The sequence below is a fragment of the Amyelois transitella genome, chromosome 9, assembly GCF_032362555.1.
Source record: "Amyelois transitella isolate CPQ chromosome 9, ilAmyTran1.1, whole genome shotgun sequence".
Lineage (NCBI taxonomy): Eukaryota > Metazoa > Arthropoda > Insecta > Lepidoptera > Pyralidae > Amyelois > Amyelois transitella.
In genome coordinates, this window is record NC_083512.1 from 4,617,241 (window position 1) to 4,634,846 (window position 17,606).

The 17,606-nt window shown below is 32.6% G+C and overlaps 2 protein-coding genes across 3 annotated transcripts; one reads left to right on the plus strand and one right to left on the minus strand.

Moving 5' to 3' along the window:
- Positions 1-7,837: 7,837 nt before the first annotated feature.
- Positions 7,838-9,306, plus strand: LOC106134737 (migration and invasion enhancer 1). The gene is made up of 3 exons (XM_013334859.2): positions 7,838-8,026; positions 8,119-8,216; positions 9,060-9,306. Exons 1-3 carry the CDS (start codon positions 7,980-7,982, stop codon positions 9,221-9,223), a joined length of 309 nt encoding a protein of 102 aa, XP_013190313.2. The 5' UTR covers positions 7,838-7,979; the 3' UTR covers positions 9,224-9,306.
- Positions 9,307-9,407: 101 nt separating this feature from the next.
- LOC106134736 (molybdenum cofactor sulfurase) lies at positions 9,408-17,284 on the minus strand. Of its 2 annotated transcripts, none has more exons than XM_060945780.1 (8): positions 17,193-17,284; positions 16,963-17,060; positions 15,152-15,977; positions 14,579-14,873; positions 13,441-14,059; positions 12,714-13,144; positions 11,950-12,167; positions 9,408-9,658 (listed from the first exon to the last, which is right to left on the minus strand). In XM_060945780.1, exons 2-8 carry the CDS (start codon positions 17,033-17,035, stop codon positions 9,547-9,549), a joined length of 2,574 nt encoding a protein of 857 aa, XP_060801763.1. In that variant the 5' UTR covers positions 17,036-17,060; positions 17,193-17,284; the 3' UTR covers positions 9,408-9,546. The 2 variants fall into 2 exon arrangements, with proteins under 2 accessions (XP_060801763.1, XP_060801762.1); XM_060945779.1 differs by having other exon boundaries at positions 17,144-17,278.
- Positions 17,285-17,606: the final 322 nt, after the last annotated feature.

Consider the following 17,606-nt stretch of genomic DNA (forward strand, 5'->3'; position numbering starts at 1 on the left):
AAAACATTAAAGATTACCTTACGGAGGTAGACCAAGTTACTGAAATAGGTAGGTAATTTTGTAGGTACAAAATTTAAGATTTAATGTGATTGCATTCGGTTTTGATTGTATAATGCATAATATGCAAATGTTACCGTCAATACAACGTTTACAAAGTCGTACTTAAATATAGGTAATAATTATAATTGGGTAACTAAACTAGCCTAACCAACATGAGTTAGAACCTAACAACCTGCAAATGTTACATAGATCAATGATCAATGGGAATGCTCTTCAGAGCACAGAGGTGAAGACGCAATCCAGACTACAGACTAAGGAGGAAGAAGAAATACGAAAGCAACGGGACGACTTTAATACAGTATTCGTAGTACATAGGTGCTACTTATTGCAATAGAAATATCGTCCAGTAAACACATGAGAGGACACATGGGAGGTCTTTTGATAATTAACAATTTCAAAAAGTTAAAATATAATGAAAATGCTTCAATTGTTATCTTTTATAATCTTGTATCGCAACTATCAAGTTTGAGACAGAATATTTCAATTTGCAGCAATGGTTTACATCGAGTTCCTGAGCAACCACGATTGCCTTCATTAACCAGTATTATAAACCCTGGGTGGTCTATAAACCATCCAGCTCAATTAATATACTTAGGAACCGACAAGTGGAAGCATTTCATGTTAAAATGTTGGCCAAATAAGAATTTGAAAGTTTTATACACTTTTCTTTCTACGATATATTAAGTCTATGTTTTCTATCCATCTATCTTAATTATAAATATTATTTTATAAAGCACTTATTAAATAGTACCTTTTTTTAAAGTAAGTACTTACAATACTTAACATATTTAGAACCAAAAACAACCGCCAACGTGACGTTATTATTATCTGTGCGTATTTAGACATTATTAATTACTGTGCGTGACATCCTTTGCTAACACCTTTGATGGAAGTAAACGCACAAAAAAAACATTGAACTTAAAATTCGCTGGGAATCAAAAAAGGATTTTAAGGACAATTTTAAACTATGCTCACTATGTTTAGTGAAGAATGACCGACACTCCAGGGCTGTATAAAAATAAGACGGGAATGGATAATGGCAGCTATTACACGGCGTAAATTCCTGTAATAGCGAAGCAATTTGCCCATGCCGCCGACCGATGACGCCAAATGCGCATATCTATGTAAGATATCCCATAAAAGTTATTTCTGTTACATTTTCATACTTAAAGTATTGAAACAATATTGATGATCCCGTCGGTCGATCTCGTGTCCAATACGTCTCTTACAAAATGCTTCCTTAATTTGTCTGGTAGCCACCATAATTATTGCGTTTAAAATGATTATGGTGGCTGCCACATTTATTTACTGATGGCACAGTTATTCTTAGAAATAAAACACAATTATTTAAAAATGTACTCAACGTATTTTAGTTCAAATGATAATTTTATGTCGTCAAAATATAAACTAAAATTCGCGTAATGTATTTAATTTGTATTCTATCATGTTTTACCTGATTTATATTACTTTAAGATTTATCATCCTTATAGCCTGCTCGGGCTCCAACAACGTTTCTGATAGTGATGCAACGGAACTGGCATAACGGAAGCAGAAACGGAATCAGATGTCAAAAGTAAATCTTAACGGAAGCGGAAGCGGAAACGGAAGCGGAAACGGAAGCGTTAATACTATAAAGAAAAAGCACAATTTTGTATTTTTAAATGTTTTTTATTAAATTTGTAGTAGTACAAGTAACAAAATTAAAAATTTTGAAATACCCACGACATAATGGTTTAAATGTACCAACCTATCTACTCTAAACGATGAAATTGGTTTCATAAAGAAATGTCTACTAAAGCGCCCCCTGATGAATTATTGACGTAAAACCTATCTAAGAATATGTAGCAATTTAATCCAAACCCATCACTGAAAACCGCATTAAAATCGGACTAGTGGTTTTGAAGATAAATGGCAACATTTGTTTGCACAAACAAACACACAAACAACCTCTCACCCCAAACGCGTTCCGTCGTGGGTAAGAATATAAATTAGTAGTCAAAATTAAATAGCGGCAAGTTATATTTAATAAAGAGTAACTTGGCCGCTTTTTCACCTTTTAGCCTATTTCTATGTTCTTCATATATTAAACCAGCTCCGCTAAATAATTGCTCGCTGGCTACACTGCTGGGGGGAGCTGATAAGTATTGGCGAACTATTGGCAAGATATGGGGGTATTTGGGTCGCTCTCGCCCCGCATCCGTTTCGAGTTCTGTTATTAGTTTGCGGAACCAGAAGCAGAAACGGAACTGAAAAAACATGCGGAACTTCTGCGAAGCAGAAGCGGAAGCAGAGTTCTGTTGCAACACTAGTTTCTGAATAACGAACGTTGTCATGGCATTACTATGTTTTGTCTCGCATCTCTCTCTATGTGTCTCTCTATCTCACCGGTTAACTCTGAGGTTAAGTTAATCGGTGAAATACCGAGGAAGTCTCCATGGATAGAATTATTTTCAAAACTGCACTGCAGCATTTTCACCGGACGTCAATTTACAAATATATGTAAGAAAATCTCTTAAATCTAAATCGTAGACGAATGCACATTGTCTACATTAAAAAACATGAATGAATGTAAAACTAATTATTTCAAAACGAATTTTCGTCAAAAAAATAAAGATAATACAGTAAGTCTGCCGCGCAATTTAAGAACGCAGTAAAGAACACGAGAACAGTTTCGAGAAAAACGCGGTCAAAGTTTTAAACTTATTTTAGGCTACCTAAAACATGTTATGCAAATTTTTTTAAAAATTGCTATACTGACTTAAAGAGCATAACTCGAAGATTACCTTGATAGTGGCGTTTGGTGTTTAAATTATTATATAGTGGATAAAATTTAATTAAAACTGTTTATGTTATGGCTTAATTAATTTTTTCATGAGACATTATTTTCATGAATGCAGTAAAATTGATCCTTACGGCATTTATGCTAAAATTCCTTTATTTACAGCACATAGGTTACGTGAATTAATGTTATTTTACATTTTGCAACACAATATATGCGCCGTAACTTTATAATATACTGCATTTATGATAGATAACATGAAAGGAAATGACTTATCACAGATTATATAGCGCAGTAATATTGCATTTACACTGCATTTATCTTAAGTCAGTAACGCTTTCATTTTGAACTATACCAAAATAAAAAATAAAATGAACTTTACAAATTACTTTTGAAATCCTTTTATTTTATAAATCACAGATTTTAAAACGTACAATCAGTTCAAAATCTTATAAAATAAATTAAAGATCTTCTTGGTCATCAAAAAGATATCTCCGTTTGCGTAACATAATAAAATTATAACTAATAATTAAGTATAAAATGGCACCCATTTCGAGGTTCGTAAGGTAACAATCAGTTCAAAAACTTATAAAATAAATAAAAAAACCTTCTTGGTCATCAAAAAAATATCTCCACTTGCTTAACAGAATAAAATTATAACTAATAATTAAGTATAAAATGGCACCCATTTTGAGATTCGTAAGGTAACAATCAGTTCAAAAACTTATAAAATAAATTAAAAACCTTCCTGGAACATGTCCATTTGCTTAATAAATAAAATTAATAATTCGATAAGTACGAAATAATAACCTCTGAGGTTCAAAAGTTTGAATAATAATGTAAATGTTTCATTATAAGTTTTATTTAACAATTACTAATCATATTGAAAAAAATAAATCTATATTTAATTTAATCTATTAAATCTCATATAAGTAATTTTTTTTATGTACTTGAGAGAGATGATTTAATTCAAATTCAAAATTTTTATTCATTACTATAGGATACTATATATCGCTTAATAATTGTCAAAACGTATGGTTTAACGACATTGGTTGACGTCAAATAAATTACTTAAAAACTAAGTTTACTGCCGCTTCCAAGGCGTCAGTGCAGAAGAAGCGGTAACAAACTGCACTGCAGCATTTTCTTCAACAACGTCAACTTCACAATATTAATTAAACTTAGAATAGAATGTGGACGAGAGAATACATTGTTCAGATTTATAAATTTATGAGATTTAATATTGAAAAAAAGAATATATATATATATATATATTATGGATTGCCAATTTTAAAAAGATTTATGTACAGAGTGTACTGAATTTTCATTTAAGTTTAAATCAAACTACAATTAATTACGAGGTTCCTGTGCCAAGCTCAAGCCAGATGTTTTTATCATTAAGGTAATCATCAGTCCTATAATAAGCCTTCTCACAAAGTACTTTCTTTACATACTCTTTGAATTTTCGGTTGGGCATATCAAGAACAGACTCCGGCAACCTATTATAAAATCGTATACAGTTCCCCATAAATTATTTACTGACTTTGCTAAGCCTATGAAACGGCATGACTAATTTATGTTTATTACGTAAATTTCTATCAGTTGTGGCACTAACTTTTTGAAAAAAAAGAGGTATTTTTCCTAACATACATTATAAGATCAAAAATGTACTGGGACGCTACTGTCTGTAGGTTTTTTTCTTAAAGAGTTGTCTTAACGAGTCTCTTGGTCCTAAGCCGTAAATTGCGCGAACGGCCCTTTTCACTTAATAGTAGACGTATATTGCTGAAGCATTAATGCAGTAAGTGATCTTAAGACATTAAACTAAATATCGTTCTAGTGATAAACAAATACATGAACGTACAATAAATGCCGTATTTGTCAGTTGCCGCGTTCATGACATGTTAAACCTAAAAACAATTCCGACGAGCTTTTCGATAAACGCAGTATAATTGTAGTTGCTGCATGAATATTATGTGAGAGTCATTTGCTTTTACCATGGCAACATATAAAAAATGACGTTATTGGTAAATACTGCACTATTGTTGTGTTGCTAATACCATTATGAAATGTTTCTACATAATACTAAATAAGTAAGTGTTTTTACTGCAGTTATATTATGAAAGTGAAATTAAAATGTGCTCATTACTGCATTTATGTTATAACGTATTTCCGTTTCTAAACGAGATAGAAGAAAACGGGTCTTTGATTCTTGTAGATCGCAATGTCAGCATCTCCTACATATACGACAACCATAAACGCAGTAAGTGGTACTTACTGCGTTCTTAAATTGCGCGGCAGAAGTGATATTTACACACTGTACAAATTGTGTCAACACCATGCCAAAAATGCACAAGTATTTAAGAGGCCATTTTGTCAAGTTCGTGCCACATATGCTTATCATTAATATAATCCTCCGTGCTGTAATAGGCTTTCCTACAAAGCCCATCTTTAATATACTTTTTGAATTTTCTATCATTCATTTCAAGAAGCTTTTTGGTAATTTATTATAAAATCTTATATAATTAATCAGAAATGATTTTCCTACCAAGTCAGCCGATGCGTTGGGATCAGCTACTTATAGGTAATTGTTCCTCAGTGATTTACTAGTGCATCCACCTACTTTTTTGAAAGAGTCTAAGTTTTTCCTAACATGCATAATGTTATCAAATATGTATTGGGAGGGCAATGTTAAAATATTAAGGGTTTTGAAAAATTCTCAACGCGAATCTTTTTGTTTTAGACGGTAGATAGCTCGAATTGAAATAGTTTGTATGTAACTAAAATAAACTAACTTAGCAGTTGTGACAATGAGATGGTACCGAGGAAACGCTGTCGATGTATAAAATTTAAAGTTGTTCAGATAAGTCGATTTACAAAAAAATAAAAGATATATTATTATTATCGTTCCTCCCGGTCTTAATATGGGGTTTAACTTCAAATATAGAGAGACGTTTGTGAATTAGAGTGCAGGGCTATTCACCAATGTTGATGAGGCGTATAAGTTTTCCTCTCTTTTTTTCTATCTATACCGTCAAACAAAGAGATAGGAAGGGAGGGAATGAAAACAAATATAACACTTGTAAATGACCCAACCCGATGTCTTAATTATAGAACTAATGTATAACACTTGTTGAATACATAGTAATTTATGTGTTTTTCTTGGTCCAAAAGAACAAATAAATTTGGCTGTTTATTTCTTTTTCTTAGACAATCAATGAAAATTAGACGTTTACTTGACATTGACGTTTGATTTCTTGACATAATAGGAAAGAAGAAATGAAGACGATGTTGTTTTAGTCCTATTTTATCATTTTGTTTCCAATTCGTGTAAACTTTGCTGCACAAGACAAACCTGTATAAATAAAATATGGGCAACTGGAAACTTGAAGTTGGAAGAATGGCTATGTACATGTCATTCCCTATTGTACTCTTCCACTACTTCAATCATCCTACATATTTCGAAGAATGGGTTACCAAGACTAAACGAAATATCTTCCCCCCTGAAAATGTCCACGACAGAGAAGCCATCCAGCAACTCATAAAGGATATGAGGAAAAAGCAAATTCAAAGTTTAGAAGGAGAGTAGTAATACTGTAAAATTAGTTTAACTTAATTAAAAATATATGTTGTGTAATGTAAATGCTTTCAGTAATAAATAGTTTTTAACCAGAAATTATACTTTATTTTTCAACATAGTGGTATAATAAAGATGTGATGATGTGAACTTTACATGCTGTGAAATGACTTATTTGTTTGCTTCATTGCTTTGATACATTCATTTTTAGCTTATTGATATTTCAACAAACAGACCACAATCTATAACATCAACTTAGGACTAAATGTAGGAACCCTCAAGCTTTAAATTTTTGTATTATGCGTCTGATCCCTCTTTGGTGTATAACAATATGACAACCTACATAGTGGAGTGGTTGACTTTCTGATCCTTTCTAGTTAGGAGTTCTGGGTTTAGGGTTGTTTCCCAGCACGGTCTAAAATTTGAATGTCTTTGAATTTTTTCTTCTATTTATGTAGATGATAAAAATATAAATTTCAAATTATAGATGATTGTGAACTATATAATTTGAGTAATTATATCGTGTGCAATCATCTATAATTTGGATTAGGGTCAATTTTGAATAATAGGATTTTTATAGTGAGTACCTAAGTAAAAAGTAACTTAGAGCAATAACATAAAAAAGTGGGTGGATGTAAACTTTGTCCATTTAAGCATTAGGTACACCAATTTGAAAGAATAACCAATAAGAAAGTGATGTTGTTGGCAAATTTTTATTTTGTAAAGGCACCATCAATAATCACGAAGAGCATCATTTTAAGCTGTGCTTGGTGCAAACATTATAAACACCATTCATTGATGGTAAGAGGTTGGATTAAACATTTAAAACCTTCCCTATAATCAAGTACTTAATTAAGTTTATTAATAACATGGATTTAATTCAACATTGTTTAAAATGTGTTTAGCCATTTAATTTTGATGAAGTTTTATTATTCAAGGGCCGTGTGGTTCCCGGCACCAATACAAAAAATAATAGGACCACTCCATCTCCTTCCCATGGATGTCGTAAAAGCCGACTAAGGGGTAGGCTTATAAACTTGGGATTCTTCTTTTAGGCGATGGGCTAGCAACCTGTCACTATTTGAATCTCAATCCTATCTTAAAGCCAAATAGTTGAACGTGGCCTATCAGTCTTTATAAGACTGTAGGCTCTGTCTACCCCGCAAGGGATACAGACGTGATTGTATGTATGTATGTATGTATGTTTTATTATTCAAAATACTCAATAAATATTGGCCGTGTTGCCCTGGCATATCTGTAAGAAAACTTGAATAAGAAAGAACATGAAAGATTTTTAAATTGTGGTTATCCCTCAAACCAAGACAAACCTGTGTCTGTGGGACATGGGACCAACTTAATCTAATGGCATAGTCTGACTGAGACCCATCCCTACTTTGTTTACATTTAAACGTCAAAGTCAGCTGACTGATTGATAATTTGTTATTTATGTAGTACCTAAATCTGTAACAAGGTCGCTGACTTTCTCAATATTATTATAAATCTACCTAATTAATAAATTATTGTGCCAACAACCACCGTTCTTTTACACTTATCCATAAAATTATGTCAAAAATCAACGACAGCGGTCCCAAAGTTAATGTTGAGTACTGGTAAATTTGTCAATGGTAAAAGTAGAAAAGGTTTAGTAATTCAATTCTAATTAAATTGACGAGTTGTGCAACTTTTAATTGTTTTTCTACAGTGGAGTTTGTGATTACGGGGGACATTGTTTGGCCCTAGCGAAAACTATTCGTGAGAATACCCCCGATGCGATGGTACATTGCAAGAGGGGACGACAAGGTATTTTTATGTTTACGTTATTTTTCTACCTCTCTCCTTATCCCCGAATGATGACAGGTCATAAGTCTTAACTTCCCTCTCTCTCTATTTTTGAGGTTAACCCAGGTTAAGAAAAAGAGGGGAGATATGACAGTTTTATCAAAGTTCGCGAATTGCCCCCCGGTCAATGATGGATCTTCATCTTATTTCCGTTGGAGACCTAGCAACTACCTACTAAGATTTAGAATTGTACCCTTATGGATTTATTGTTTCACTAGAACCAATTAAAGCTAGGCACTACAGATGGGTGTTCGTAGCAAGCCATTAGCCAAGAATACCAAGCATTGTAGGCATATGAACTCTGGTTTTCCATGGAATTTATTTCTCATAAATGAAATGCCACTGAGCAGATTATTAGACTAAGTCATTTGGAAACATAACTTGGGACCTACTAAATATACTTATTTGGTAGGCTCTGCTGTCCTCAGTTATCATTTGCATTTGTCATTAAAATAATACAGACTTTACTTTGGAGAGTGTGCACTGAAATTACATATATATAATTGTATCATATTTTGATTGTTATAAATAATATAAATTCAAATAAATAAAATTAAATGTTAAGAACAAATAGACAACTGTTCCGTATTTATGTATAAAATTCATGCGTGGAACTCTTTTGTCCCGCCATCTTTGTCTGTTTGACAAGTGAAAAGCATCTCATAAAAGGTATCTCTCTTCCCCAATATATACAAGTTGGGGATTTTCAAGGCAAGAGTGTATAGGCGTTTTTTGAGCTAGGGTAACTCAAATATTATAAAATTAACGTACAGAAAAACATTGTTAATAGCTTTGATTTTTCAGGTTCATTTGAAGTTGTGGTAAATGACAAATTAATATATTCTAAAATTCAGACAATGGCTTTACCGGATTACGAGGAGGTTGCTCAAGTAGTAAAAGATGTATCAAAGGGAAGTGAACCAAGGGAGATTAAAGGACAACAACCAATTAACTGTGCCATATCATAACATTTATTAATATTTAAAACACACCTTCAATTAAGTGGTAACTTAAACAATGTATATTTGTAAAATAAAATTATTTTTAACAACCAATACGATTTAATTACCTACTTATAGATAAATAAACTTTTGTCTATATAAATAATAAACATCACACATTTTAATCACTTAAAAATCTATCTGACGCAAAATAATTTAATTTTTTGTTTCACATTGCTAGGTTTGTAAGGCACTTGACATGAATAACAATGGTTAGTCAGAAAGTTTTGGTAAAACCATTCTTGGAATCTGTAAAATAAAAACATCACACATTTTAATCACTTTAAAATCTATCTGACGCAAAATAATTTAATTTTTTGTTTCACATTGCTAGGTTTGTAAGGCACTTGACATGAATAACAATGGTTAGTCAGAAAGTTTTGGTAAAACCATTCTTGGAATCTGTAAAATAAAAATTTATCTTTAATTATGATTCACCAAAACACTATGCCTTGAGCTTGTGTTATGGGTGTGGGTCTGAAGGATGTGATATAAAACACTATGTGCCCCTAGGTGTAGTCACCTGAACAAGAGAATTTAGTGTCCTCAATTTGCTTTAGAATTTATCAGCCCAGTGAAATAAATCGATGATTTTAAACTTTAGCTTCACTCGACCGCGACCGCGGATCATTGTTACATGATTCGAAACATCCGCGATAAAATAAAGTTAGGTAACTTTATTTTACGAACGCTTTTAATATATTTCTAAATACATAGTATAAATCGATTTAAGTTGAGGTAAATCTTCACCTTGGAATTACATCACCGTAACGTGAACAATGGCAGACATTTTAAAATATTTTTTGGAATTTCATTACCAATACCTATACGTAAAAAGTTTAAAATTAACAGACCGATAAATATTTCAATCAGTTTGACTATTTCATTTTAAAACACAATTAGTTTTATAATGTATACATATCGAATAAGACAAGAAATAATTAATGATAAAATTCCGCTACATGATTAAAAATATCTTGTTTAACTTTAACCTTTGCCATCGAAATTATTTATATAAATTTTATTTTATTATTTTGCCTTTATCACAACACAACACAATATAATATTATAACCTCCTTATATTAAAGAGAAATTTCTTAAAATATAGACATATAAATTCGGATTATGCAGTCTTGTAAAATTTTGCCACAATCTAGTATAGTGTTGAACATGGAAAGTGGTGGGGGTCTTACTCCCAACTTACATAATCATGATTGTGTACGAATTCGTGACCCTTACATAAAAAACAGTAGCCCTCGTTGCATGACACATGCGAGGCCGTTTTTCTCGCGTGAAAAACTATAGCTGTCCCGTTTCATATTATAATAAAAAGCGAAACAGCGACAGTTTCTCTCGTGATGAAAACAGCGTCGAGCTTGCCATTCTACGGGGACAGCAACAAAAAAAAACGTGCGTGAATAAGGTTAAATATTGCTTCACCTATAAGCTCTTAAGGTTATATGACAAGTAAATCTCTGTTTGTGAGATTCTAAACATGTCTTTTATTTCACAACACAAATAGTAATAAGTTTTTGATAAGGAGGATTTCTTCACACTGACACATTACAAAAGAAATGGAAATAATTGTTCTGAAAACATACATCCAGTTATACAGTGGTTTTATACCATCAAACAAATACAGGTGCTAAATTGAAATTATCATTTGAATATTCAATACATTAGCAATGATGTGCATTGCATTCAGACTGGTCGACATACAAACATAACCACGACTATATAACTTTCTGGGTAGACAGAGCTAATAGTCTTGCAAATTCTGATAGACCACGTTCAACTTTTTGGTCTGATAGAATTGAGATTCAAATAATGACAGTTTGCTAGCCCGATGCAGAAAAAGAGTCCCAAGATTTTAAAACCCTATCCCATAATCGCCTTATATGACATAGGAAAGAGATGGAGTGGTCCTATTATTTTCTAATGCTGCCTGAAATCACACGGCACCAATTACATTTTAGGACGAGCTACTACTACTGCTGCACAACAGAGGCACAAAAGCATTTAAACTAGGCAGGAAATAACATTTAATAGCAGCTCGGGCTGGTGCATTACAATATAGGAATTGCTCTGTCAGCTGGCTATTTTACAACAAATAATAGTGATAATATGAATAACAGCTATGGCGGCATGGCGTCGATAGACCTAATTACTCACTACAAATAAACATGTATTTGACCCTTAGAAGACAGTCTCGTGAAAATAAAAGGGCACATTTAGCTGTATGGCTAGCCCATTGCGTAAAAGAATTTTAAGTATATTAGCCCCTCCCTTGATTGATCTTTATATATACATATATATATTATGTTTTATCTTCACTACCAGACCACGTAGAGATAATGAGACCAAATGTTGTTAAATAAGTTAGGAAACTCATTTAAATGAGATTATACAGCCTAATGTATCATTAGGCTGTATAATTGATCAAGACCTTTTCGCGACTGTTCGCTCTGTCTACCCCCATACGGGATAAAAAGGTGAAATATATGTTAAGGTAGGTATTATGTAAAAGAAGAAGTGACGTAAAATATATAACAGATGAAAGATCACATAATACAGAAATCTGCATACTGCATGTATTTACATTTGCAATTCGAGTATTACAGTAAAACATTTGACGACGCCATGTTTTTTTTTTTATAAACGTGAATATTAGTGATTTTTTTTATAAACTTCACCTGCTAATATCATCTTCGTTGCTCAACGGTTGCACATGTGTGTTTGTCTTCAACACGTTATCTTTAGAACCGTCGATGGTGCCGACGTAGGTAAGGTAGATGCCGAAACGCAGTTTACCGCCAAATTGCTCCGAAATAGTCCTCAAAGGCTCCACGGTTTTCTCTCCAGTTTGTTGGTCTATGCACACCATTTGACAACGGGGGCATTGACCTTCCACCTGGAATTGATAAAAAAATAATTACTATACGCGCAAAAGTATGTAAGGATGTATGTGATTGTTAGTCTTTTACGAATAAACTTTTAATTGAATTTTAAGCACTCTACTATACTAGTTATAATGTCAGGCATCTCTCTTTTCAGATAGATAGATTTGGATGGTGCCAGCTACAGTTTTTCATGGCATGTATGTTGCTTTATGAGACCACAAGTTACAAACTAATAAATTAAAGAGTGCAAACTGTCATCCCAATCCCATCTCAACTAATATTATAAATGTTAAAGAAAGTTTGCTTGGTTGCTGTGTCTTTACGTTTTATGTGCTAAACCAATGTTCATGAAATCGTGCGTGTATATATAATAAAGAGTTTAGAGAAGAACATAGGGTACTTTTCATACCAATAAAAACTAAAGTTCCCTTGGGATGTGCGGAAAACCTGTATTCATTTGTAGGTGGCGGTAAATTGCTCGCTTTTTGTTGGTGGCGCTAAATTGGGCGAAGCTACAGATACATACCCTTTGAACATGAATAAAATAATGGTCTTACCTTAAACTCATGCTTTCCAATAATTACCCTCTGCCAAGCTCTCTCCGCCAACTGTTCGTCCATATCAATTACCAAATTCCCTCTAAATCTGTCAGTTAATTGTCCTACACTATCGCTAAACGCCGGATCTTGGATCTTATCAGCCAACCATCTGACCGTAGCCTTATTTATTAATAAGAATTGAGCTTGATTGCTCAACGCTAACAAGTCTTCTTTTTCACCCTTCTTCTTAACTTTCCTTTTATCGTTACTCGATTGTCTAATTAGTCTTAAAAATGAGACTTCCAAAGCGTTGGATATCCAATCGGCCACTTCGTCGCCACAATCGTAACCTTGGACTATATCTGTGCATACTTTAGTTTGGCAGAATTTGAAATGCTCTTTCAACTTATTGGTTGTAGGATTTAACGGCAATGTAATTGGCTGTTGACCTGGAAATGAGAAAGAATTAGGATTATAAAAAGATAAACCTATTGTCTTAACATGCTTTATAGCCTCAGGTTGGTACATAGTCTACTCTCTCTCATCTTTGCGTGTGATTCTTTTGGGTGATGGGCTAGCAATCTGTCACTATTTTAATCTTAATTATATCAATAAGCCTAATAGCTGAACATGGCCTATCAGTCTTTCAAGATTGCTGGCTCTGTCTACCCTGCAAGGAATAAAGACGTGATTATATGAATAATTGAAAAAACAACGTAATATAAAAAAGGTATACATAACATACCTTTAAAATTCAAAATTAACAATTTCTGTTTCAAATCTATTGTCGGTTTTATCATACACATTCGAGTATTCTGCTTTTGAGTAAGACAAGTTCCGTTTTCTTTGACAATCATCCACTCCCTATCATATTTGAAACCTTTTTGTCCTATAGGCCAAGCAGTTTTAACTTTGAAAGCGCCACACGACTTAACAGGGAATATTGCTATTTCATTCAAAGTTATATCAGACTTGACAAACGGTGCACCAATATCATTGAATAAATCGTCATCAATCAATTTGGATTTCTCATTGATAATTTTTCCATTTTCCGGTGGTTTTATTATGTCTAAACCGACTTTGACTCTTTTTGGCGGTTTGAATTTTGTTTTGAGGAAACATTGATGTATCATTTGCATGAGTTTGTCTACGTCTTCGAATGTGTTGTGGTATCCGAAGGAGGCTCTAACAGCGCCTGTGGGTTTTCCTTGAATCAGATCGATTTCATCCCCACATTTGTGCCCGGCTTTGTACATATCTTTCATTTCCTTATTAGTCGCGTTAAGATGCCGTTGACATGATCCAGAGTTGCAGAAACATCCAGTTCTTATGCTTATGCTGAATAAATCGGCCAAGTGTTGAAACTGAAATTATATAAATGATATGTAAATTTATGATTATAATAATTCCGGAAGAATAGATAGGCTTAACTTGGGATTCATCTTTAAGGCGAGGGGCTAGCAACCTGCAACTTTTTATTACTCAGTTTCAGTATTAAGTCCTACAACTGAAGATAGCCTTTCAGTCTTTGCAAGACTGTTGGATCTGTCTATCCCCGTAAGGGATAAAAAAGTGATTATGTGTATATATATGGTAGGATAAATGCTTTTTTTATCCAGTTGTTAAACATAAGGGTTATTAAACTTTACTTTTATGTAGTCTACAAATAAAAAAGAAAATAAATGTATAAAAGACAGCACTAATACAGTTCAATTACATGTTTCACTGCCCTTGCAGAGTGAGAGTTAAATGATTACAAAAATTGACGATTTTGTCTGTACCTTATTTTCGAGGAAGCCCTTTCCTACACACACAAGTTAGCACTCCAATACAAATAAAAACAAATAAGATAGTGTTGCAATTAACAAAAAACAAATATTTACCTCTGCATATCCAATATAAGATCCATCTTCTCTTTTGATATTAAATGTTACCGTTGCTCCCTGTTTACTTATATCTGTGAAGTCTGAATCCATATACAACACAGCAGCTTTCTTACCATTCCTATGCTGCAAATTCTGTAGTTGATGGTAAAGGTCTTTAGCTAAGTGAAAAGTGTGACATGATATTGTTTCCATGACGTCATTGTTCATCACTTTAGGAATCAGTTTGTTGAGTACGTCAAAACAATGTTTTAGAGCAATGATTGATAAGAAAGGGACAGTTCCATCTTCAAATCTGAAATTGAAATTTTATTAGAATAAATAAATAGTAAACATATGATTTTCTTACAGTTACCTATGCCTTTATATGTTTTGAAAATATTCTTCCCCTTCTACAAAGACCCTGCAAGACCCTGCAGAGGCGGCATGGTCAGGGTCTACCCCTATCCCTATTAAATGTTACTTTTAAATGAATTGGACCAGGAACTGCTAGACCACTTACTTGATAATTCCTTTAAAACATGCCATATCTGGGACATAGGTAATAAAAGATACAGCTGAAAATAAGGTTACCTTTCATGCAGGGCTTCCCTCTTCACATGGAAATCTTCACTGCTTAGAACTATATCCACCGTACCTCCTCCAAAGTACCTCTTTTCATTCAACACATCTATACTGTCATTTTTTACTAACAAAGCTCCCAATCCAGTTGGAAAGCCAAATATTTTATAAAAAGATAGAGCAATAAAATCAGGCTGGTATTTTGATAAGTCCAATTTACTTGAGGCTGCATATGACGCTGCATCTAGTAAAACATACCAGTTGCAACTTACTTTACACAGTTGTTTTTTAATATAGTTATTTAGGCATCCATCTTTAATTTTCTTCATACAGTTTATAGGATATTTGAACCCGTTGAAATTGTTCTGGGCAGGGTACACAAGCAATGTGTTACCTTCATTTTTATATTTCTCCTTCCATTTAGAAGGAGCTGTATCGTTTCCTTCAAGGGAACTAATAAAGTCATTATGATTTATGTGTATAACATCAGCATTTTTTTCAGCAGCAATTTCTCTAAGTCCTAGGACAGATGTGTGATTGTCCCTCGTGTAAACAAAAGAACCACAGTTTAAAACTTCATTTTGATCAATACCAAACTGAAATGATTCTACAAGCAGTTTTAAGGATTGCGTTGTACCAGAAGTGAATATAACTGAGTATGTGGACGGATCTGTGTTAAAATGGTCAAGAATTAAACATCTGATTTGGTCCACGCAATCTCTTGTGTACTTGTCAGTATGTGGGTTGGAATAAACATTGTTCATGAGATCATCATTTATGCTTTCAAGCAAACTTTTGGGATATAGTGCGGATCCAGCATGTTCTAAATAGCACCTATCTGAAACATAATAACATTAGTTTTTAGAGAGTAAATTGTATGTGAAAGATGATAACAATACTGTTGAATTGAAAGTGTGCATAGGGTGTGAATTTATATACAACATTAAAAAGTTAATGTGAAGATATTCTCATTGAACATTTCAATTTCAATTTTTAGTTTTTATTTGATGCATGGTTTTAATACTTATAGGCTAAAGCCTAAATGCATAAAACGCATGATGCATTGTTTTAGTACTGATTACAACACTAGACATTTTTCCTAATGTTCAAAGCCTATTATAGTAATATAATATAAATGTTTTATCTTATTAATAAAACATTTGTTAATGGATTTAAATTATATAACAGTTTCTCCAAAGAAAAATTAAATAACTGGTCTTATATAAAAATCTTATTTGAGAACTTATTGTGATAGGAAAAGTAAACAAAACATTCTCAAGACTCAAAGGAGCTAAAAAATAATCTACACCAATTTTACTGTAAATATGGACATTATTAATTTAATTAAATTATTTTTTGTGAATAAATCATTTCAAAGGAATCATTTATCTACAATAAAATACATACTCACACTTTCAATTTTATTTGAAGGACATAGAAATCAAGTTCCTTTACATCATATGATAACTTAAGTGTAGAAACTATTGTAAAGTAATTATTATCAGATTTGAAAAATATTAATTGTCTATCATCATCTTAAATTCTTGGTGGACTAAATCTACATTTAATAAATCTCTATTTCAAACAAAAATCAGACTTTATTAGACTTGATAAAACACTAAAACACAGATTGTTTTAGTGTTTTTCAAAACACAGATTGTTTTAGTGTTTTTCAGCTTATATAAATAATTATTGAATGATAATTAATTGATGACATAAATCTTAAAATATGGTATTTTTATTATGCAACAAAGAAAGTATATCAAGATAAGTACACTGTGATGTTTCTGTTGATAGTAAATATAAATATTTTTCTTACTAACCTCTTAGTCGCGAAAACTCCGAAGTTATTCTGTGCATATCATCTTGGTCAATAACCTTGCTTAAAGTGCTCATTATTTTTAATCACGATATTGTAAATCTAAAATAAAATTCTTATGTTAATATAGTGAAACATCCATCGGCAACTGTAATGAAATGATAGCTAACATAACATCAGTTAACCTTGTGACGAAGTTAATAATGTAACAACAGACTGTAATTTTACACTAACTATCGTAATGTAAAATAAACAGCGGAAACATGTTTTCAATTGTTTATCGTTTTTGTTTTTGTATCACAAACGTGACGTAACGTGACGAATTGACAAGCAGCAATGACAAGAAGTAACAAAATTAAAAATATTGTCAATTTGTCATTTTTGACAGTGACGTTTAACGACGACGTAAATGTTGCCCTTGCACTTTGTAATTCCCCTGTCTAATTAAAGCAAAATAAAATTATGAAAGACATAAATAAAAAAAAGTATGTATGGGAAACACAAAATAAAAAGCTGTGACTTTGATATTTCAATTTGTTATAACTTTGCATTCATTTCAAGTGTAACTTAAATATATGAATGTATACCGCGAATAGCTACACAGACTGTTCCGTGTCAGTTAGGCCGTTAGTGCAGCGTGAAAACTTA

Coding starts and splice junctions, on each gene's coding strand:
- LOC106134737 (XM_013334859.2), top strand. CDS start 7,980: ATGTCAAAAATCAACGACAGCGGTCCCAAAGTTAATGTTGAGTACTG. Junction 8,027..8,118: donor AAAGTTAATGTTGAGTACTG/GTAAATTTGTCA, acceptor GTTTTTCTACAG/TGGAGTTTGTGATTACGGGG. Junction 8,217..9,059: donor TTGCAAGAGGGGACGACAAG/GTATTTTTATGT, acceptor TTGATTTTTCAG/GTTCATTTGAAGTTGTGGTA.
- LOC106134736 (XM_060945780.1), bottom strand. CDS start 17,035: ATGAGCACTTTAAGCAAGGTTATTGACCAAGATGATATGCACAGAATA. Junction 14,874..15,151: donor AGGGAAGCCCTGCATGAAAG/GTAACCTTATTT, acceptor TTTCAATTTCAG/ATTTGAAGATGGAACTGTCC. Junction 9,659..11,949: donor AACGAAGATGATATTAGCAG/GTGAAGTTTATA, acceptor TTTATTTTACAG/ATTCCAAGAATGGTTTTACC.